General features: G+C 41.7%; 3 protein-coding genes across 4 annotated transcripts; 1 reads left to right on the plus strand and 2 right to left on the minus strand.

Annotated features, from left to right (window-relative positions):
- Positions 1-292: 292 nt before the first annotated feature.
- On the minus strand, positions 293-5,806 carry tomm22 (translocase of outer mitochondrial membrane 22 homolog (yeast)). The gene is made up of 4 exons (XM_076298331.1): positions 5,510-5,806; positions 4,760-4,878; positions 4,544-4,661; positions 293-1,209 (listed from the first exon to the last, which is right to left on the minus strand). Exons 1-4 carry the CDS (start codon positions 5,597-5,599, stop codon positions 1,135-1,137), a joined length of 402 nt encoding a protein of 133 aa, XP_076154446.1. The 5' UTR covers positions 5,600-5,806; the 3' UTR covers positions 293-1,134.
- Positions 5,807-6,402: 596 nt separating this feature from the next.
- Positions 6,403-11,542, plus strand: maff (v-maf avian musculoaponeurotic fibrosarcoma oncogene homolog F). Of its 2 annotated transcripts, none has more exons than XM_076298327.1 (3): positions 6,403-6,557; positions 8,169-8,231; positions 8,840-11,542. In XM_076298327.1, the coding sequence occupies exons 2-3, from the start codon at positions 8,196-8,198 to the stop codon at positions 9,296-9,298; spliced, it is 495 nt and encodes a 164-aa protein (XP_076154442.1). In that variant the 5' UTR covers positions 6,403-6,557; positions 8,169-8,195; the 3' UTR covers positions 9,299-11,542. The 2 variants fall into 2 exon arrangements, with proteins under 2 accessions (XP_076154442.1, XP_076154443.1); XM_076298328.1 differs by lacking the exon at positions 6,403-6,557 and adding an exon at positions 6,565-6,731.
- Positions 11,543-13,577: 2,035 nt separating this feature from the next.
- Positions 13,578-21,252, minus strand: tmem184ba (transmembrane protein 184ba). Its single transcript, XM_076298315.1, has 9 exons — positions 21,182-21,252; positions 19,629-19,862; positions 18,804-18,969; positions 17,083-17,173; positions 16,845-16,920; positions 16,416-16,507; positions 15,977-16,146; positions 15,555-15,749; positions 13,578-14,294 (listed from the first exon to the last, which is right to left on the minus strand). The coding sequence occupies exons 2-9, from the start codon at positions 19,860-19,862 to the stop codon at positions 14,065-14,067; spliced, it is 1,254 nt and encodes a 417-aa protein (XP_076154430.1). The 5' UTR covers positions 21,182-21,252; the 3' UTR covers positions 13,578-14,064.
- Between the last annotated feature and the right edge of the window lie 2,633 nt (positions 21,253-23,885).

Raw genomic sequence — 23,885 nt, forward strand, 5'->3', positions numbered from 1 at the left:
TGAGTCTGACGAAAACTTCTCTCAGGAGGTCGCTCGCGCTCAATACTGACGTTCTGTTGTAACCAGCGGTGTTCTCTGTGGTAAACCAGGCTATTCAGGCCATGTACACAAGCAGAATCACTAGACATGTCATGTCATTCTCTATAAAACATGAATATACACACACAAGACAGTTGTTTGCACTATCATAATTCATGAGTAAATTACCTAAAACAAAGTGTGAATGAAATTTAAGAGAAATACTCTGTGTGCTCAGAATAATTCTAACAGAAAAAAGAAGCATACATAGCACTTGTTTGTAGCGTCTTTATTTCTGCAGTCTCCTCATACATGAATATTGTTTCAAAAACAGAGGTAAAAAGACAATAGATAGAATTCAACAATTCACTTTTACAACATGTAGCTGCTTCAGTGATTGTTTGAATACCACTCTGTACATCTTTATAGGGGTAGTTCTTTGACATAATCAGGACAATACATACATTTGGACTATTTTTGTCTTGTGATACAGGGTAACAACATAGATCTGTTTGTACAGTATCTTTTTAAACTATTCAATTTCTATTCAATTATAGGAAGTTGTCACATGGCTTAATCAGGCAAAGTCATAAAGCTGTCATTCTTGTGGACCATGACCATATTATTAAAATCCACATAACATACAAACAGAATATTTCTGAATGTATCTGACCCCTCCCACATGTATATTTATTAAACCTCATGTAACTCCTCTAGCATGTTAGCCACACCAGCAACAGTTAGGACTGCCATGGACAATTTGCACCCCAGACAAGAGGACACACACGATTGCAACAGTTCGAAAACAACCCTTTCGAGATGGCCCACCTTCACGCCACTGAAAACACAAGTGTATACAGGACTATATAATACATGAAATGAAATAATAATGATAAAAAAAACATGAAAGATCAGTGCTTAGAGGTCAGTCCACACAGGAGAATATTCTGAGCAGAGGGAGTGAGAGGAAGGCTCATCATTCCACTCCATCCATCAGCTGGCATCTCTCATCAAACCCTTCTGTTGGAATGAATGTGCGTGCTGACCCCCGGCAGCTCTCTTCTTGTCAACTTACAACCGCTAGTCTTTCTGGTCTAATCGTCTGCTGCTCGGTCATCAAATCTTCCCTGGTGCAGGAGGCATCATCCCAGGCATGCCACCAGACATTCCAGCATTCGGTCCCAATAAGATCTGAAAATATAAACAAGAATGGGGGGGGGGGGGGGTAATTTTAATTTTAATTCAACAAGTGGCATTGTACTGATCAACAAAGAATGCACAATGAATTGTTGGTGTAATAGCTACAAGATGGCATGCAAGAGTATATATACTGTGCATATAACAAAGTTTATTCAAGAAGCACAGAGACTGATTCTAAGACAAGAGGTTCCAACTCTTCAGTATATCTGAGTTTAGACAGGATGTACAGGTTAAAATGTATTAAGTTGTGGTCAATCATGCATCAAAAACACGTCATATAATCATAAATGAATGTGTTGCCTTCCTGTATAGTTAAGTATAAGTATATATACTCTTTTGATCCCGTGAGGGAAATTTGGTCTCTGCATTTATCCCAATCCGTGAATTAGTGAAACACACTCAGCACATAATGAACACACAGTGAGGTGAAGCACACACTAATCTCGGCGCAGTGAGCTGCCTGCAACAACAGTGGCGCCCGGGGAGCAGTGAGTGGTTAGGTGCCTTGCTCAAGGGCAGCCGTGCCTACTGGTCAGGGGTTTGAACCGGCAACCCTCCGTTTACAAGTCTGAAGCGCTAACCAGTAGGCCACGGCTGCCCTATGTCTTCTCTTGTCAGAACTGTCAGCAAAGGGGATTGACTAAATGCAATGGAATTAAGTCCAGAACTAAAAATGACAATAGTGATGAACAATGAAATTAATGAGTGAATTGAAGATAACGGTTTGTGTTCATGAATAAGATATGGGGCCCTAATTTAAATGATGGGCACCGAGGATAGTGACTCAATGAGCACTGTGTCTTGTGCACAAACTCAAGCTATCGTGTCGCTTGTGGGAAATTTGAACTGATCCACCGATGTTTGTGCTTAGGATCTTGTTCATCACATTAAATTAGTGAGAAAAATGTGCCTCTTTATTAAATTAACTTCAGTTAGATTTAGACTTTGCACTTTGGCCAGTAGAGAAGTCTGCGATTCTCATCCCCATCACTTTTTCAAGCAAACTGTAGCAAATTGATCGCCACAAACCTCTAACTGTCTTTTCAGCATTTGCACACGAAAAAAACTCTAGTGTTAATACACAGTCATGTAAAAAGTAAACAAACATAGTGACTCAAACTGAGCCATAGACAACTCCCAGTCAATCAACATAGTGCTTGATTTTGCCACACTGGTCAATAAACGTCAGTGTTGGGCAAGTTACTTCAAAAGCGTAATGCATTATTTATTACTTGTTACTGTCATCTCAAAGTAATTTGTTACATTACAATATTACTGTCTTTGAATTGTAAGGCATTACACTACGTTTACATTACTTTCACCAAAATAACAGGAAATATGGATTTCTTCATGTGTTCAATGCAGCTCATTACACGGCAAGAGGTGATGTGGTATGGCATAATGACTGAGCTAGGCTTAAGGCTAACAAAAGAACAATATGATGGTTGCAGTTATGGCTCATGGAACAATGTAGGCCCCAAAGGCCAAAGGTCACTCACAACTTAATATAGTAAAATATAGCCATAGTGAAATTGTATGTTGACTTTAAATGGTTCTCATCATTGCTGGTTGCCTTTCCTTCCACTTACAGTGGTGTAGACTTAATGCAAATCGTTTGAGAATAATGGCTACAATCTTTGTCTGTAAAAGCAACATTTTAGTTATTCTCACTGCTTGAAATGAGAAGTATAGCCTAACCATGTTAGATCTGTTTTATGAATGGCAGAGATAACTCAAATTCCATTTCTACAGTTATCTAAACAAGGCAATCAAATTCCAGGACCAGCATAGATGACTTTTTTTAATTATTGGATAATCTTCTCTGGTGCCATTTGAGCATTTCTCAATTTTGGGTTAAAAAGCAAAGTAACTTCAGTTACTGAGAATTGTACCGAGTAAAATATTACTGAAATTGTATTGGTAATGCCTTACATTACTGCATTACAGCAAAAAGCAATGCATTACTGTAATTACATTACTTTCTTAATGCATTACTCCCAACACTGATAAACGTATATTAATGTGTCCTTCAAATATGAGAAATCAGGACAAGTTGGTGTTTGAGACAACTAACAGATTTAGAAGGAAGCTCCAGAATTTTGTGCACCCATTGTGTACCGTTAGACACTCTGCTGCAGGACTAGCTACCAGTCAGACAGGAAGAGTCAGAGCTGACTGGAACTCCATCTTAAAAGTGGATAGTCATAAATGGGAAAATATGAAACAATGGGTTTGCCACAACTTTTAAGTCCATGAACAGCATGGCATTATGCACTTAATATCATGTAATGTCACTGCAGTGCCTTTTGCAACCAGGACATCCATAATAAGCAGAAAATCAACCAAGTTCATCCAGAACCAACTATATTTGGTTAAATCTGACATTTTTAGTTAAAGGGACACCAGGAAAGCCTGATGCTTTTTCTCTACAAAGCTCCCCCTAGCGTCTGTACGTGTTGATACATGTGCAAGCCCTCGCTCGGTCTGAAGCTCTTTTCCTTTTCTTTGCATCTTCCGTCAAGGGGTTTCACTGCTTCTTCGCCGACTCTGCCATTATACACACGTTTGCAGCAATCGCTAGCATTTCGTTAGCCTGCCTCTGCCTGGGGATGCATGATGTAAACCGATCCTGCTTCTTGTGATGTCTGAGACTTTGTGAGAATGAAGGTCGGCGGGTACGATACACCGAACTTGCAAGTGGGATATTCTTCCTACAGGCAGTAGGGGCGGGCGAGAGAGTCTTCATTCGCCCTGTAATGAGTCATTTAACCATATACTGACTTACGAAGATGATTAATTAACACGAAACGTTGCCTGGTGTCCCTTTAACTTCAGTGACTTCCTTTTTGATCGACCAAGATTAAATACATTGCATCTCATCACTATGCTTGTTAAAGGAAGAGTATGACTCTGGTGAAGGGTTGCTGACATGAGCTCAATAGCCAGACAAATGACACTCCTTGCTTCCATCCTCTTAACTCACTAGTGAGTCGTGGCCTTGTCCAAGCCATTATGTTTGTGTATCCCCGAGCGCCGCTGTTGTAGCAGGCAGCTCACTGCACCGGGATTAGTGTGTGCTTCACCTCACTGTGTGATCACTGTGTGCTGAGTGTGTTTCACTAGTTCACGGATTGGGATAAATGCAGAGACCAAATTTCCCTCACAGGATCAAAAGATATACACTTATAATTTTCTTCTCATATTATATATTATATTCACTTCTCATTTACAAAAGCCAGGAGCCACAAACTTTTAACGGGCTGAGACAAAACACTTTCAAACCATTAGCCAGCTGTTGGTATCATGGCAATATATTTGTATATACCTGTCTTTGCTGTTGAAGTTGCTGCTGCTCAAGTTGTAGTCGCTCTGTTTCAAACACCACTGGCAGGACAAGGATCATGAAGGAAGTGGTGCCCACCCAGAGTGCTGAACGCGAGAAGCTGAAATGCAGGTTTGGATTAAGAAGAAGAATAAATCTTGTATGATGTCAGACATATCTTTCTTATAGCAAACAATGAAGAGGACATATAAATGTAACCTGTAAAGCTTCTTGGCCAGTGAGAAAGAGCTCTGTGCTGACACGTCTGCTGCACTTCGCAGCGACTCAGGGAACATCTCTGTGAGTCCCCATAGCCTTTCCAGCAGTGTTTCATCCAACTATAGGGAGGAAGATTGTCAGACAACGGTCAGTCAGTTGACCAGGCAGTTGCAGGACATGACAATTACACCACTGTATCCGTTCAAAATCGTTTATATGCGTTACTTCTCTTACAATACATCACTAGTTTCGTACTTTGACAGATCACAGACCAAGTCACTAATAATATTCATGTTTTGCTTAATACCTTGCTTTAACGTATAAGAACAGTAACATTACCTGTGTATAACTTATGGCCTCACCAAGATGTAGAAGCTATACGAGCAATATACATTTAAAATGGTAGGGTTCAGGTCTTACCTCGTACTGAATTCGGATAGACAGTAAAGTCTACCACAGTCATACAAATACAAAAATGTTTGTATTTCCAGGGCTAACGTTACCCTAACAACCTAGCAGCAACTGTTACCGCTATGTTTGCAGTTAGTCTGCAGTTAGCTAACTACCTAGCTAGTACATAGACAGTCTATGAGCTAGTAGCTATCATAAGCTAACCCAGCTAACCTACTGTACCACACAACATGTCACCCGTTGTCAAATGTGTAACGTTAACGATCATGGTATAAAACCACGAGCTGCCCTTTGTGGTACCTGTCAAGCTGAACTGTATTTTCGTTTGGAGTGACTTACATCTTCGTCTTCATCATCTTCAATCTCGTCCTCGGGGGGCCGGGTTTCGACAGGGCCCGAAGCGGGCGACAGTCCCTCAATTCCAGCCATGATTTCTGCTTTAATACAGCCTATGCGCTGGAATAATGGAGGTTGGTTGTGGTGGTGTAGTGTTCAATCACTTCTTCCTTTGTGTTCGCGATTAATATCCTGCATGTAATGTTACAAGCAGTCTACGGAACATCCACTAACTAGTCTTTTACACTCGACTACTGAGGTCACTTGGGTTACATGTGCGTCGATGGCTGATGGGAAAAGTGCCTTACCGGGATAAATTACAGCAAGAAGAAGAGCGCCCTCTGTCGACGGAGCGGACCGCTCAACTTGGCCCAAGTACTCAAATACCTGCAGCTAGGCTTACATGGATTTCCCTGATTTCAACATTCTTCGAAACAGACGCGAATAATTCGCTTTGCTAATCATTTTTTGTACGGGCATTTATTTTACCTTCTTTACCAAATGATTTGTCTGATCATGTCTAAGTATTTAAACAACTAAAATAATGGAATACGTTCAATGTCTATTGATCACCAAATCAATGACCCAATAAATTATGTCTTAATTCTTTCATTAATAGTATTATTCTCTCTTGTCTGAGGGAATTGGGAAACAACATGTCAAGACTTCATGAACATTTTAAAGTGAAAGAGGGCAGTAAGAGGGCTTTTCTTAAGCGTCTTTATAGGCAACTAGTTAATACTATTCACACTCTGTCCGTGGAGGATGTGATCGGTCCCTAGTCCTAACTTATCTGTTTACGTGTTTTTTGTAGGCCTCCACTGTGGGGGCGTTCAGGTTCCGCCCTCATTCTTGAAGCCTTGCGTCATCCTAACTGTTTTTTATGAATGAAAGAATCTGGAGACGGTGAGTAATTCCGGGAAAAGGCGGACCGAGAAGTAGTCTAACGTTAGTCGCTTTTATATTTGATGAGAGGAACCGTATCGTTTGTATGTGTAGGTCATCTTCAACTATAAGGAGCGTGTGACGAACAGGACCACATCACAAGAAAGTGAGTAGACAGGCTATTCCATGTTGTCGGTCGCACAAGTGTGTTGCTAGCTAGCATAACGTTACATTGCCTTCGGGTAGCATATTTCACGACGCTCTGTTGTGATCGTCCGTCATTTCCATCTGTATGGTTTTATATCGATCTTATTGGCTGTGTGACGAAAATCACTGATTTGTAAGTATGTGAACGTTAAATTGTATGTTTAAGTTAGAGTTAATTTGTGCGAGAAGTGTGGTTTTGTTTACTACTAAAATTCACATGCTAGGCTCTCGCCAAATCCAGTCCCTATAAGGAAATGGGTGGATTGTTGTTGAGCCTGAGATGTTTACCAAGATCAAAGCAGAGAAAGCGAGAAAAGTAAACGCAATTTAGCATGAATTATAGTATTCTTTAAATGTAAAAGGGTTGTTAAACAGTTGTTGGACCTACGGTTGGTGTAGTAAAGACGATGTTGTTTACCTTGGTCTGTTTAGATCATTTTAGCTAGCAGGCTAGCTAACGTCAGCTATCGATAGCTAATTTGCTTGCAGCTAGTCACGGTGCTAATTAGCTTGTTTCCCGCTAGCCAGCTAGTCTTATGTCTGGCCACTTAAATAAGGAAATAGGTTTCATAACCAAATGTATGTTTAACATTTCGAGTATTTGTTGTCATTTTGAACTTGGTTTCTTCGAAACAGAACATTTAGTTGATCAGCGTTTCTTATTGGAATGTACTTGCGCAAGTGTGCTAGCTACAAGATATGTGAAGTCAGCACCATTTTTAGCTGGCAGCGACATGACAACTGTCAACGCATTGTAACCCGACAGAACAATGCCGTGGTTGGGATATTTCCATGATGCCATTACCGGCATTTCACAGTTATTTTGTCGATTGTATTGCTCATGTAGTGTTGCTTTAGGATGTGCCTGTTTATTATGGAAACCTCCATGACCAAGTTGAACAATTGCTGAGGATACAGCTAAAACTGGAAGACAAGGCACGCGGCTTCTGCTGAATCACTGTGACTTGATAGAAATGGTCGTAGACGTTTTCTCAGAGACGCCTCGTGTGGCTTGCCTGCCTACTCCTCAGAAGTTAAACATGCCATAGTACAATTTATAAATAAAATAGTCGATTCAAGCTTTACTGTAATTTACACCGAAAATCTATATTGAAGACCGAGTTGCCATACACGTGTATTGTGTGTTGTTGTTAATTTGATGAGTGAGGAGTTTTTAGAAGAAAAAAAAATATTGGCATGTTGTTATGCCTACAATTGGTATTGATATCGGGCTAGACCACTTTACAGTCACAAGGAATTTTGTGACTTTAATGTAATATTTCAAATATCCAACAATGTCAAGGTAACAAAAAGAGGAACACTTGTGTTCATGTGTGAGGCATTCTTCTTCCTTGTGATTAGTGTCATAGGGAAATTCTGTTCTGCTTTCAGAACCTCATTTGAAGTTGATTTACTTAATTTGAAAACCACAGCAGCAGAAGTGTTTTAGACACTGAAAATGAAAGAAAATAAATATATATTTTCTAAACTCGCTTTACCATATTATTAAGATATCTTTGTCTATCAACTCTTTAAGTATTAAGTATGGCAATTTGTTTGTTTATTACAGGTAAGTGTACCCACACAAGACCTAGAGATGACATCGGATAGCAGAGCCAGCAAAGCACTGAAGGTAACGGCAATAGATTTCCCCCTTGTGGCTGTTCCATCTGCAGTATTCAGGGTTACTTATTACCTACACTATCATGTGGCTTTTAAGTTACGAAAGGGCTTGTTGACCTTTAATTCATTAAAGAGGAAATGCAGACATTTTTAAAGGGGGAATACAAACATTGAAAAAACCCTTCTCTTTAAAATTCTTTATAGAAATGCATACAGTTCACTGTTACATTCCATGATGTTTCTAAAGATTACAGTTAGTGTAGGTGTTGTCTTACATGTTGGCACAGGAAGAATCATAGGCTTTGGCTTGTGCAAGTTTACGATGACACAGCACATTTTAAAATTGCAGTTACCATAAACCGGATGCCAAGATAGCTGCCCTATTAACCACACAAGCCATACTGATAAGCAACAGAAACAGGTCAGCCACGTGTGCCTGTAATGACAACCTTAACAACAAAGGCGCCATTAATACACAACACCACATCTGTCAACAATGTATACCCTGTCCCTGTTTTTATCACTATATTAATCCATGCACAGTCAAAAGCATAACAGATATTGGGAAATTTTAAGAGTTTTCAAAATATTTCACTTTCCATGTTTCTGCCTTGTTAGGTCAAGAGGGAGTGTGGCGAGAACATGCCAGTGATGTCAGACAGTGACCTGATGTCTCTGTCGGTGCGCGAGCTCAACCTGCTCCTGCGCGGGCTCTCGCGTGAGGAGGTGCAGAAGCTGAAGCAGCGGCGGCGCACGCTCAAGAACCGCGGCTACGCCGCCAGCTGCCGCGTGAAGCGCGTGTCGCAGCGCGAGGCCCTGGAGCAGCAGAAGAAGGAGCTGCAGCGCGAGGTGGAGCGCCTGGGCGCCGAGAACGCCGGCATGCGCCGCGAGCTGGAGGGCCTGGGCGCGCGGCTAGCCGCCCTGCAGCGCTTCGCCCGCGGCCTCGAGAGTGAGGGGGCGGGCGGCGGGGCGCTGCTTGCCACGGCGCCGCGCCTCAACACCGCCTCCGTCATCACCATCGTCAAGAGTCCGCAACAGCCGCAGACGGCGGCCAGGGAACAGGGGGGAGGCTCGTAGGGTCAGGTCCCTCTCTCTCTCTCCCTCCCACACACACATGAACCCACACACACACACAGACAGTCACTCTTCTTTTACTCACTTTTATGCACTCACCAATGGGACTGAAACGCTATGACTGACTGACTTGGGGAAAGGCAGCGTGACGCCAATAGTCAGTGACAAGTATTTTCTTTTTCTTTTTTTTTTCTTTTCTTTTTTCCTGAGAGCCTCTTTCACACGCACAGACTTGTAGTTGCAGGGATACAGAGACCCACAGGACAATAGAAACAATCAACTACTGTGATAGGAACTCATTTGTTAAAGTTGCTCAGTACAGTAGACTATTGTCCCAGACACATCTATGTCCAACCTAGATGTATCCCGATGTGATCATCACTCTTGAGGGGCTTGATTGTGCTCTGTAAGGATTTCACTAAAAGATGCTTCCATGAAAATTGTTTGCCATTGAGAGTGTGTATGAAATCAGAACTTGTTTGAACTTGACTATTGAAACATTCCATGTGCAGGGCTTACCTTTAATATGACATTTGGAAACAGTCCGGTCACAAACAGCTTAAAAAATAGCATGTTTTAAAAACGACACCATTCGACCAACCACAACAAGTGAGTTGAAAACCATCCTACAAAATGTAAGCCTTGGTGCCATGTTTCCAAATGTCAGATGGAATGATGGCAGCAAAACTGCCTATGCCATGCATGATGCGGAGACAGTTTCAACTAGTGCTAATAACTACTCCATAACTCAGCATTCGTAAACATAGGACTACAAGGTCTGTTTGAATTAAGATTTTATTTAATTACCTAGACAGTCAGCCTGTAATCTTTGATATTGCATTGATGAGCAAAGTGTCTGTGGATATGTTCTGCATAGTCCTTGCCGCTTCCACCACACACAACTCTGGTCCACAAACTGTTGGTAAACATCTGTTGTACTTCACTGTGTTACCAGTATATACGTTTATATATCTCTATTTGTGTGTGTGTATTTATAGGCATAACACGAATACATGTTTATTGTGAAGTGTACTGCAGTGTGCGCTAGCATCAAGTACAAGCTAGGCTAATGTCTGTGACTTTCAAACTAAGTGCTAGTTGGTGAGTTTTGCTGGAACCACATAGTAAGGGTCCCATAGAATGCGGTGTCAAAGCAAGTCTATGGAAACATTCCTTTTTATTATCATGTTGTAATGTTTGTACAAAAAGAAAAGACAAAAATGTTCGGTGACATTTATCAAGAGTTATTTTATTTGTATTTAAAAATAGAGATGACAAAGCTAACGAGTGCTGTGATGTTTAAGTCCAAATACTGAAGTATGCGCCTGTCTTACATTGGGGTATGATTATTTTTGTAATGTTAAACTATTGTAATAAGCAGTTTTGATGTCCCTAGGCAGGTGTTCCAGTTGCTTTAATTATGGTTTTGTGTATGCCTAGATAGTTATATTTGTACTAATGTCATTAGTGGCTTGATTTTAGTGGTATTTGTATTTAAAGATCAGGGTGAATACATTATTTATGATTTTGAAGATATTTCCAGACCGAGTGGCAGAGGAGTACTTCATACCCTCAAAAGGAGAGCGAGAGAAAGAAGAGTGTGACAAGAAAGAAGAGAAAAGTGACCTAAGTAAGGAAGGATAATGCCTGAACGAGTAGATGGAGAAGGAATGTTGTGAAAGGTTTGAGGAGGGGATTCTTTGAACGTTTAGAACATGTTTAGTGATGTTTGTGAGGGATAAAAAAAAAAGAGGAAAAGGACTGTGGTATGCGTGACAGCTAACTGAAGAAATGTCAAGACGGCCCCAAAAAAAAAAAAACACCAGTCATGCTAACTTAAGCTTTTAGGGGCTTTTGAGATGATTGGGTAACAGGTAACGATTTTTCAGTATATTTGATATTTTTAACACATTGCAAAAACACTTCCTCAAATATATCTAGAGATTTAGTTAGCAATACTGAGAAGCATTTAGCCTTATGGGGTTTGTCCAGTGGAATACCTTAGCTGCTGAATATGAGTTTGTCATTTGGTGTTTAATGTTATTGATTTAATACCCCAAATAGAATTAGCTCATCCATCTCATTTGCTTAATTTTGTTGTTCTTGAAACTGCTGGATGTTTTGTAATGCAAAACAAAAAACTGTGTCATTTGTATTTATTACATATATTTTTTCTATAGTAAAAATGAAATACAGTGTCTATTTTATACATAAATTGAAATAAATGTTGTATATGTTGTACATAAACCTGTAATGTGTAACATTTGCTCGATATGGTAAAACAAACACCATATACCAGAAATGGTACAATTTGTGTGAGATTTACTTGATAATACTAAAACTATATTCAGAAAACTTAAGATGAAGAAATATGAATAATGGAGTAAGTTTTATTCATGGAAAGGAAAAAGTAGAGCAGCATGCTATGATATGTGGGGTGTACCATACCTCACCCAGACATGGGAAGGCTTTCTGGAACCAGGACCGCACTTAGGCAATGACTTTGTGGAAATGACTTCAAAATTAGCAGTGTGTGGGAAAGGGGGGGGGGGGGGGGGTGGGTATGTGGTCACAGAGAGTGCAACCAGACACACAAACCAGATTTGGGCAACAGATAAAGAACAACTATAGTTTTGTTTATTTATTTTGTACTCTTATTTCATCATTGCCAGGAAGAAAATATAAGCATCATCTTCGAACATTAGATAAACAGAACCGGTTTTACAAAAAGCAACCATATAAAATAACACAACAGAGCAAGAGTACAAAACTAAGCATTTGTTTCCTCCCATCTTAACATCATTCATATTTCGCAATATGAATATTATTCAATATTTAAAACTTTGCTGAAAACTATGTACACACTCCTATATTTTCTATAACAAATTCAATATAATATATTATATGTAATAAAATATATCCCATGTTCTGACAGTTTGCCAAATCCTATACATTTTTTAAAGGTCAAGTTACTGTTCTAACTTTCAGGTGATTAACATTTTTAGGTATAGTGAATGGGCAATGTGTTAAAGATACACCCCACAAAATAAATTGAAACAGTGCCATAAATGCCCCTGCCATTTATTTTCCATAGGAGCATAAATACATCCATATCAATATATTCCAATTAAAGAATCAAACCTACCAAACAAACAGTAGACAGCAAACCTCTATCTTGTGGGAAATTGACTGCTGAGAGGCTATACTTCCCAAGTCAGCTCAAACGTCAACACACCATCCTTTCCCAGAAAAAGTGTGCATTAACAGTAATGGTCTGTGTGTTTTCGTCAGATAAGGTGTGTGCGTATGTGTCAGTTGTGTAAGTGGGGGTATTTTTATGCCTAGATCACTGAGTGAATGTCATAAAATTGGTTCCTTGTTCGCCCCCTAGTGGTGGAGAGTGGCAGTCAGTCGAGTAACACGACTACTCTTCACGGATCAGCAGCACGTGCCAGCAGGAATGCCTGTACCTGAACCATGAATCATGTCACGTTAGATGTACCGACCTAGACACTGCCTTAATAGTCCGTCTCATATATCAGCCACACACACACACACACCTCTCAACCTAAAGCTTAACAGATCCCAGATCATTACTTCTGCTCTGAAAAGCCTTGCTAAAGCAGACCCACAAGTTCACAATGCAAATCGTATTTGCAACACACTTGCAAAGTGCTCCATAAAACCAACTCCACTATATATATATATATATAGAGAGAGAGAAAGAAAGAAAGAAAGAAAGAAAGAGAGAGCCCATAAAAGCAGATAAACAGCCTATTTCCCCATAAAACCCAGCTCGCATCTATAAACATAACCTAGATGTTTGTGTACTGCTGCTGTCTAACCCAGATTACAGTTTAACGGCAGTGGTCCTCTGGTTAGTGCACTAATCTGGGCACTGCGGATAACGCCCCAATTACTCTCTCCTAATCCCACCCGGCGACGATTTGCTACTCTCCAGTGGCAGCGCATGGAGCAGATTTCTCTTAATCTGTAATCTCATCATGTCCCATCAAGCACTCCATGCCCCCCCCCATCCGTGCGCCCAGACCAGTCTTCACCTCCCCTCTCTCACTACCAGACCAACACACACTGTAAACAACAACACAGAAAAACAATGACACAAACGACTAATTCCAGACAGATGCCGGTCTTTGTGAGGTCAGGGTCCTCTGCAGCACCGTTTGCCGTCAACACCAACAATGACACCACTTATGGGTGGACACCACTACAGAAGAGACCACAATAGATTGCTAAAGCCGAGAAAGGACATATTTTTAAAAGGCTTTAAAAGCTTAAAAAATGGATTTTGGATGTAAAGACTCACCCATAGGAAAACAACATATCGGCCAGATACGTAGTAAGCAATATCAAAAGCAATGTCAGTTGAGTACAAACAGCATATATAATGAACATGTAATAGCCATTGAAATTCTGATCTTTCTAATATAGAACTACTGGAACTACAATAATTGTGTGAATCAGGTTGATTCAGAATCCACAGTGGATAACCTGTGAGTGAGTTCCTAGTCAGGCATCTGATGTAGCAATATCAATGGAAAAGCACAAAGAAATGTACACAAAGCTTTTGAATAATAATTGTGTAGTGTGACTGCACGGCCAAGTTGGTCTCATTTTGCCTTTAGGAGGTCCCATACCAACTAGTCCATCTGAAGCACAATAAAATCCCCCTCAAAAGTCTGAATCTGGTACTTTTCATAATTTGGAGGAACAATGTATAGAGGAGATGATCATGGAAAAACCGCACTTTAGAACTCGTCGTCGTCGCTCAGCAGTAAGGTCTTCTCGTTATCACGGGCAACCGTGGTGCCATGGTTACGGGAGACGGGCGGGGCAGGGGCGCCTTGCTCCAGTGTGGACTGCTGTGTGTACTGCTGGTAGGCTGGCGAGAAGTTGTGGATGGCGTCCTGGACCATGTCCCCGGGGTTCATGGTCTCCTTCAGGCTGCTGGAGATGCTCTTCATGGGGGCACAGCGACCTGGGGGAAAAGACAAACACTTTCACTTATTCACCAATAGGTACAAATGGGGACGGGAGAGGGTGAACTAAAACACAAACAAACAAAAAAGACTAAAATGAATGCATCTACAATGATGAGATGACACGGATGCACAAAGATACTGCTACATATAAATTGTACGGTATGTCTACATACAAATGTGGAGTATACAGAAGTATGTGGAGCTTAAACAATGAGTTTGTTGAGTGAACGATTGTATTATACTTTATATTTGAGTGCTATACTGTATTATATTGCCTGTTGAAATGCACCAATGCAAGATTCATCCTTTTATGACTGCGGTCATTCTTTTGACCTGAAATGTCTTTTTAATGATCCTCCAGAGATTTTGCCTATATTATACTGTCAGTTTACATTTATTTTTGCACAAGTTGATATAGTGAGGCACCTGCATGCATTCATCCCCACCTGGGTGTGTAATGAATCTTGAAGAGACTTGCATCTTTTCAAACCCAGGTGCATTTGACCTCAAAAAAATCAGATGATTTAGAAGCTGTCTAACTCTCGGAGTAGAATATAGTCCTGCAGCTGTTCTAGTTGTAGAGAACATTGTGGGTTCTGTAGAGAACGTTGTGTGTTCTGTACAGAGCAGTGACCAGAAGTGAGACTGACAGTGGCTACTCTGTGAGGCCAGAGCCAGAGACTACATACCGGACGGTCCGTATGTGGGAACAGGCCCTTTAGAACGCAGCATGGAGAAGAGAGGAGGAACAGGAGGAAGAGAGGAGGAACAGGAGGAAGAGGAGAAGACAGGGAGGAGAAAGGATTGAGGTGAAAGGATGAAGACAGGAAATTAGTTGGGACAGTTATCAAAGAGAGACAATGATGAGTGGAGACAATTTTACAGAAGAAGAATGGGAGGTGTTACAGAAATGAACACAGAATGAATGAGAGAACAGAGCAAAGGAATATGAAAGTATAAAAAGGGAGAAAAAGGACAGGCAACATGAAAAGAGGGACAGGTTCCAGTGGAGGCAAAGACAATCAAAGGCAGGAGCAAATCAAATCAAATCAAATCTAGTCAGAGTAATAACACAGAAAAAAACAGCATTTGGCTACCTACACATACGCTTCCGCTTATGTCTCATAGAACCCTTGTGAGAAGCAGATTCAGTTGGAACAGTTCCAGGAACTGATCAGCTGCTAAGAGATTTTTTATCAGCAACTTTCTCTTCACAACAACCCCATCATCTTCCGTCCGTCCCTCCCTCTCCTTACCCTGTGGGTCCAAGCGCTTGTCCATGTAGACTTTGTAGGTGAAGGCGTGGCGCAGGGCCAGGGCGGCGAAGAACATCTCGATGCAGATGATGAAGTTCTGGTAGCCCGCCGCCACCGTGCCCTCGCCCACAGACACCTCGGCGGAGCTGATCTGGGGGATGGCACCGCACTTCTCAAGGATGGCCAGCAGCATCCCTGATGGATTCATCAAATAAACGTATTAACTAACATCAGTTTTAACTTGTCAACTCTTAGGGGTGGGGTGGGGTGGGGTGAGGGGGGGGGGGGGGTTTGTGTCATTTTGAAAATTCTTTCTAACTTGTGCTTGAGTAGTATCACTTTTACATACACAGACAGACAGACAGACAGACTGGTGCCTATAGATTTACATTGACATGTGTATGTCATAGGTTAACACACACCTTGCCAGAAAGAGAGGAAGATGACCGACTTGACCATGAGGAATTTGAGCATGGGGCTGTAAGGGCTCAGAAGATCTCTGGTGGAGAAGTAGAACAGGAACAGAGCATAGAGAGACAAGCTGACGGAGATGTTGTAGATGATGGTCACATACAGGTACCCACTGGCCACACTGCAAGAGGAGAGAACATCCAAGAAGCAAAAGGATTAAAAACAAGTACATTCTTCTTGGATATTCAAAATGGCTCATCAAATATATATATATGATACATAGAAAATGGCAGTGCTTAGTGCATTGTAAAGCTAAACTCACATCACCTCACATAATAAATTCAGAACACAAACACGTAAACAGGGCTGGTGTGTGAGACTCCTGCAACTGCACTGATACATGTAATGACCACAGCAGGCTTATGTCATAATGTACTGAGGAAAGCGTACTTGAAGTCCCCATCGCGGTACTTCCCAAATGCCTGCAGGATCACTGTGACCATGGCCATCAGAGGCTTCACCACACAGAACTGCAACGTGGCCTGAAATAGCAGAAGAGACTCATATTACAGACTGCACAGCACATTACGAACCCTATAAAATACTGTACTCTGACACAGGGAAACTGACAGATAGAGGAGAGAGATAGAGAGAGAGGGAGAGAAAGAGAGTGAAGGAGAACAGGGGATAAAGGGCTCAGATGACAGACAGTTACGAGAGCAAAAAGATTGAGAGGCAGAGATTAGGTTCCATTAAGGTAATGACAAAACAGCAAGAGCTTGAAGAGAGAAAAGGGAATCAGATCAGCGCAGAGAAGAATTACGCCAAGGAGATGGCACAGAGACACACAAAACACAAGGATGGGCTTTTAATGCCTACCTGCTTGCAAAAGCGGAGGAAGCCAATTGAGTAGGCTTTACCCCACAGACAGCAAGTCCCATAGACACAACTGGATCTGCAAGACACACAGAACAAGTAAACCTAATATACTGGACAATACAAATTAAATTAACCTAACAAGAAAATGCTATTTCAGTCAACACACATTTCAGTCTTTAATTACTTAAGTTGACAATTCTGTGTGGACTGTGAAGGACATGTGGACATCCAGACTCACTCAATTGGCTTCCCCCTGATCTCCACCATGATGGCACTCTCTCCTCCCAGGTACTCATAGCACAGGCTGAGGAAGTTGTAGATCACAAAGGCTGGGGGAGGAAGTGGTTGATCAAGGATCAGTTAAGACCAGCATTGCACTGATGCAATTGCTACATTGCTGCAACACATTCTGGTAACTGAAAGAATGCTACACAATGAAACGAAGATCACTTCTGGGGGAATATTGCTACATACACACTTATATACATATGTAGACATACATTCATGAACTCACTCACACATATGAATATCAAAGATTTGGCCAAGAACCCTGCCTTTTCTAAACAATGCCACATACCAACACCAAGTTCAAACTGTTCTGCACAAGACTATAGCTCAGCTTCCCTAAAAGGCTCCCCTTGAGGCTTGCATTTCCGCTCACAGCAGGAGGCCAAATTCTCCCATTTCCCTCATCTATGTGTACATTGTGTGTGTGTGTGTTTGTGTATGTGTGTATGTGTGTGTGTTTGTCTGCAATGGGTGCGCTCCTGTGTACGTAGCTGTGCATTGTGTGTGTCAGCATGGCTCTAAATTTAGCCGGTGGCCCCGTGAGGACACAGCTGTTGTGTGCTGGGTTAGGATGGGTTAGGTTGGGAAGACCCGCCCCTCACACTCACACTCTTTTTCTTTCCTTCCTCACACACATACACACAAACATAAAAACTTTCTCTTCTCCTTTTGAGAAATCCAACTTCAGGGTGACTGTCAGATGTATAAAGTGTCATTATGGCATTTGTGGAGGACACTGTTCCTCTGGTGACACTCAGATTAACAATGCTGATAATGGCTTTGACATGCTCTGGCCACCGGGACTATGTAAAGGATGAAAAGGTGACAACTGCTCAAAATAATTATCCAAGGACACCCTGACGTTTTCTTTTCTTTAAAAATAGACTGTTGCTGTGCAGCGGCCCTTGACATATTTTTCACGTGTCATTCCTCCTAAACTCTCCTCCTCGTGCTGCCGTGAAGACAGTTACCAGGCGACCAGGCTTTCCTCCCTAGATGTCCCAAGGGACTGGAAGAGCGAGAGAAAAACGATGCCTGGCGTCAGCGTGACAAAGACAGCCATCTGTTGCTGGCTGGAGGTGTTGCAGACTGACTCATAGGAAGAGTGAGTGAAAGTGCGTGAGTGAATGAGTGATCACATTTTCAGTTTTCAGTTCAGTAAAATCACAATTGTCACTGCTACAGTGGCCATTAGTGTGTGCCGTGGTGAGAAAGAATCAATGCAAAGTGAAGGACGTGGCCTCTTTTGCCAACGGCCCCAGAGAATCATTGATAACAGGAAGCTGTTTAAGGACAACTCAATATTGGGGCCTGACCTCTTCAAAAAGACCATCAGAGTACAACAAGACACTCACTCACTAGCTAAAACAGATGGCCAGTGAGCTCGGTGCTGTGGTATTTTGATGACTGCTGGCCAGTGGATTCACAGAGCAGGGAAGTCATCCACATCCCCCCGTAGCTCTACCGCTGGGATTTGAAACCATGACTATGGCATTTCCAATTCCCAGCCCAGAATAGAAGCACACAAGCTAAACTGGAGTATGCTGGCTGGCCCACCACGCATTTTGCCTGAAGAGGCGGCACATGTAATTCATTTGGCCGGTGAGAGGTGATACGCCTGACGTCAGTACTGTAGATGGACAGACACAGGAACGTGAGAAGCAGCCTTACCCTCGTAGCAGTCCCGCACCGTGTCAAAATAGACGTAGTACTGTTCGCTGGTGAAGAAGAGGAGGCTCAGCCACGAATCAAAGGCATAGATGGGCACGATGAAGAGGATGCGCACAATGTGACGTTGCTCATTAGGAGCGCTGTAATAGCGCAGGTGCATGTAGATCTGATGGAGCAGGGGAAAGAAAAAGGGAGATATATATATATATATATAGAGAGAGAGAGAGGGATAGAGAGAAAGAGAAGAGTGAGACAAAAGGGCAGGTAACTTCGGCACTATGGTGTCAATTTCTTTGTACAATGGGAGTGAAAGGGAGTGGTACTTCCTTATGTATGTGTAAAATGGTGTCTTCCATCCAACACAATAAAACCTCATTATATACTCAGCCTTTTGCTAATGGCTTATGCATCAGAGATATTTGTTTAACTTTTCTTTTGGTAAATGAACCAGACGAGACACAGCATTATGTGAAGACTGATGTGAGGGCCATTGTGTCAGACAACTGCATTGATCCTAGCAGTCGTGTGTGTAAACAGCAGTTTCCAGGCAAACACCAGGAGCAATTTCCCTGGGCACTGATCTGTTGTCATAAGCTACCAAAAAGCAGGTGCTCTACTGAGATGTGTCCATGTTGACGTACACAACATGGTTACGTAAATCTAAGACAATATGACCTAGGGGGAACAACAATCATAGAGCAGCGCAGCTGCTTTCAGAGATGAATGCTTCGCTGAAAACAGATTGGTGACGACCGAGCCACAAGCCTCACATACAGAATACTTTTTGTTACCATGACGTCAGCGGTGGGAGCAGGTGATCGTTACCTGGTGACAGGTGATGAGTAGTGCTGTCCACACGAAGAAGCCGGACACGGCCTGTGCGGCCGTGGTCATGAGGAAGATGGGCTGGTCCGGGGTGAGGAGCGGCGCCTCCGGCAGCCATGAGATGTTGGGGCCAGCGGGGGCCACGGTGGGCGGCGTCCCCAGAACTGCACCGGCCGGAGAGACCTCCCCCAAACGCTCGGAGAGTGGTACATCCCGTCTCCACAGCCTATGCATCTGAGAGAAGGACGAGTTCAAAATTAGGGGAGTGTTGTTTGCCAAATACAGAGAGGGGGTCTTCACTGAAAACTGCAAGTGGTCAGTTATTTCTGCACAGTGCACGGCTTGGATGCAAAACCGAATCGGTGGGGCTAACTAGGCTTGTAAGACCTTAATGACATTACATAACTCCTCTAAAGACTCCTATCTGACTCTAAACAAATTGTGAACACCGGGCTCTGTTAAAGTCACACATTCATACACACATCATGTGGTGACAACCTAATCTAAAACAATGGGAAAATAAGGGCACAAATGCATATTGAAGGATATGTTGACAGCACCATGTCTCCCATAATGGGAGAGGGCTTTAAAGGGCAAGACACCCATGTGATGGCTTTCAGCGCAGACCCCTGAGCCAAGCAGGTCATCCTTTTCCTGGTGAATCCAGCGTCAGTCAGTGCTTATGGCAGTCTTAAGGATTCCTCCACCAACACATGAGTGAATAACCTAACAAAATAAAAGTCTAAATTTAAGCCCAGTGAGTCACTCTGGCTCAGCCACTAAAATGTGAGGGGATCTGTGGGAGGACCTACGCCATCCGATCACGCAGAAGAGGAAGATTTTACATGGCAACCGCTAGACAACTGTCACCATGTGTCATCAATCATCATGATGCACATTATATTTGCCCTAATATAACCTATTAGTGTTTATGCATTGTGTCATTTGTGACGCAAAGTGCAATTTGTTCTGACTATATTGTCCATGATTCACACCGCACCATATGTTTTGATCTGAGACTGAGCATTGATTTTCATGTCGATGCCTCACTGAACTGAATGAATGGAGATAATGCCCTGGAGACTTGTGGGATCTTGCTGAGGCCTAAGGCGACATGTGCTCATTTGAAATGCAATGGAACAGTCCCAGCCAAATACACCACACCACACACATACACACACATACACACACACACACACACACACAATGGAATGAGCTGCCTGGCAGGACAATCTAACAGGTGGGAACGGGGAGGACAAATAAAGCAATACAGACCACGAGAAAGCAAAAGTGCCTGATATGATCTAACACTTTAATCCCAATAATGGGAAGAAATACAAAAGGTCATGAATATGACTAGTTGGAAATAGCTGCACCTCCAGGAGTCTGATTTCAGATGTTGTCAACATAATAGAGAATCGCACAAATATAAACCTCTTAATTTTTTAGTTGCTTATCAAACTCTCAGCTGAACATTCCATACAAAGTTGAGAAGTAGCATTCATTGTGGGTAGAGTTAGGATACTTAGCGAATTAAACAATGGTAAACTTACCTTCGCAGTTGAGCTCTCGAGTATCTTGAACAACACGTGTAGCGTAATCTATGGGGACAGTTCGTTTATAAGAGTTCACTGACATGCAATTTATAGCATTATTTTTGTACAACAAATGTTAGGCAAAGCATTATTGCAACGCACCCATAGGCTTATACTACTGTTCGCATTTGATTTGCAGCCTAGGCTACTTTAAATGTATCGTGTAGTCAGACTTTTTAAAAATCTGAAAGCCACAGTATTCGAAATAAGAAAAAAACTAAACTTAAAAATAAAGTTGTCATAAAGACTACGAAAAAGAAGTCTACCTTTGTCCGGGAGAAGGACAGAAACAACACCGCTTCGGCCTTAATTCCACAAAGCCATCGTTATTCTGTCATCCATGTTTATCTTCCAATGTAACGCTGAAAATCTTTACGGGTAAATCCTGGTTGTCTCGTCGTAGACGTATCCATTTAAGAGTGATTTCTGCATATTGTGGTCCTTCAGTCAGTTCAGATATTGTTCACTCGAGGTTAGATTATATAGAAATGTAACGGCTCTTGTTTGGGTAAGTAGTTCACAACCGACTCGTCTCTTTTTTCACCTCTCCTCTTGCCACAGAGGCAGTCAATCCCCTCGGATTAGCTTCAGCACCAGCAGCACCTCGCTCTCCAATGAACTGTAGACTACGACTAGATCTACCCTCTTGGCCGAAGCGCTCATTACAGGGTTCAGAAAGCCTAGGGAATTCACCCTCACTGCGCATGCTTCGAAAGGGTTTGGGGGCTGGGATTGTTCACGAAATCTACTGAGTTTTTTGTATAGCCAACTTCATGATACATATTAATTCAGAAGAATATACTTATCTTTGTGGCATAATCATTTGAAAATGTCCTACTTGCTATATGTATGTGTTCATATATAATAACCTAAGGCTTTTGAAGATTTGTTAAAAGTGGGACAGGGTCTAAAACAGGGGTCGGCAAATAGTGGCCCGCGGGCCAATTTTGGCCCGCCATCTATTCTATCTGGCCCGCGAGATGACGTTAATTTGCTGTTTAAATAATAAAAAAAAAAAAAATGAAATTTTTTTTAACCCCATGTTTTTAAAAAGAAAAAAAGGCCTACAGCAATCCCATCAATTTCAAAACATTTATTGAGGTATAGATGATAGTCCTACTAAAGTGACAAAACAACAGGTGGAACATCCTTGCAGTTATCCATGACGCACAGGTCGGAACGGTATTGGCACGCGAGTGCGCGTAATCTTGTGCAAAAAAAAAAAAAAAAAGTGTCCTGTCTCCCTCTTCCAGTGGGCAAGGTCAAAAATAGCCTATGTTTCGTTAAATTAATAGGCTTGGCATTAATAAATGCAGGCAGGCTCAACACATACCTCTGCTTCCATTCTTCTTTGTAGGTCCTGCATTCTGAATCAATTTTTCTTTTCAAGGCTTTTGACAACGACATTTTGCATCGATAACTAGCATATAGCAATGTTCAGCTAATCATTTACACGTCATCCAAAAGAATAATATTTGTACACATTAGTTACGGCAAGTTGCTAGGCAAGTCGCCTGTTTCATGAGAGACGACAGGAGATGCAGCAGGCGGCATAAAAACAGCGCACATAAGCAAATAAACGTTTTTAATGGAATTAAATTAAATGCATTTTAAAAGTTAGATGATGTTTATTTTAATATAATATAATAATTCATAATTTAAATAGTAGGCCTATAACCCCCCCCCATTACAAAAGCTATGGCCCGCGATGCCATTGTCTGAAAAAAAATTGGCCCGGGTCCAAACGTAATTGCCGACCCCTGGTCTAAAATTTCACACACAAAAATTATCTGAACCTCCCTATCTCTAAAAACAAGGCCTTCAAACGTTAAAAATGGTTGTGATTAATAAATGATTCGCCTATATACACCTTGAGGGCTTAAAGCCTCAGAATTCCTCATAAACAGTGAGTAATAACAGCAAGGGAAAGCCCCTCATTACACTCTCATCGCCAACACTGGACAGAGATAGTGGACACTGATATTTGTGTACTTATCTGGTTAGGTACGCACTACTGTCTGTATGTTGGTTACTACAGCATTCTCAAATCCTTTATAATCCAGAAACACAGTATCATTCATACCGGCCATTTGCAGTTTCCAAAATCCTAGACTGATCTACCCTTTTAGCCAAATTGTTCCTTATCCGTACAGGTGAAACACAAACACCAAGTCTAGACATCCGACGCAGAGCCATCCCACAATTTCATTCAACCTTTATTAATTGTCTTGTTCTTTGTTTAAATTACTTTCTTCTCCTTTGTAAAATCAGAAACAAACAAAACAAAAAACCTGAACAGGAGTGATAAAGCCCACCTTAATTTAAAATGATACACAACAACAAAAAGTAAAACAATTGGTAACTTCTTTAAGTGTTTCTAAGACACCGCTCCAGCTCGGCTTGGTGTGTTTTGGCATGTCCCAGTATGAATGCCTTCAGTTGTTTTTCTTCTAAAAAATGTATTATTATTATCTTTATTATTATTATTGCAATTCAGACAATATATAAAACATAAAAGGCTGCTAAAACCACAACTTAAGAAATATTCATTAGTGCCAATGTTGTTGAACTTGTGGTCTCCACACATTCACACACGCAGACATTCAAGCTTGTGCGCACACACTCACACGCACTGAGCGCAGACATAAACGTCAAAACACCT

This window comes from Alosa pseudoharengus, unplaced genomic scaffold (genome assembly GCF_046254945.1).
Source record: "Alosa pseudoharengus isolate Yale_2024_CS ecotype anadromous, Long Island Sound unplaced genomic scaffold, YU_APseudo_1.1 YU_APseudo_1.1_scf_21, whole genome shotgun sequence".
In the NCBI taxonomy this organism is placed as follows: domain Eukaryota; kingdom Metazoa; phylum Chordata; class Actinopteri; order Clupeiformes; family Clupeidae; genus Alosa; species Alosa pseudoharengus.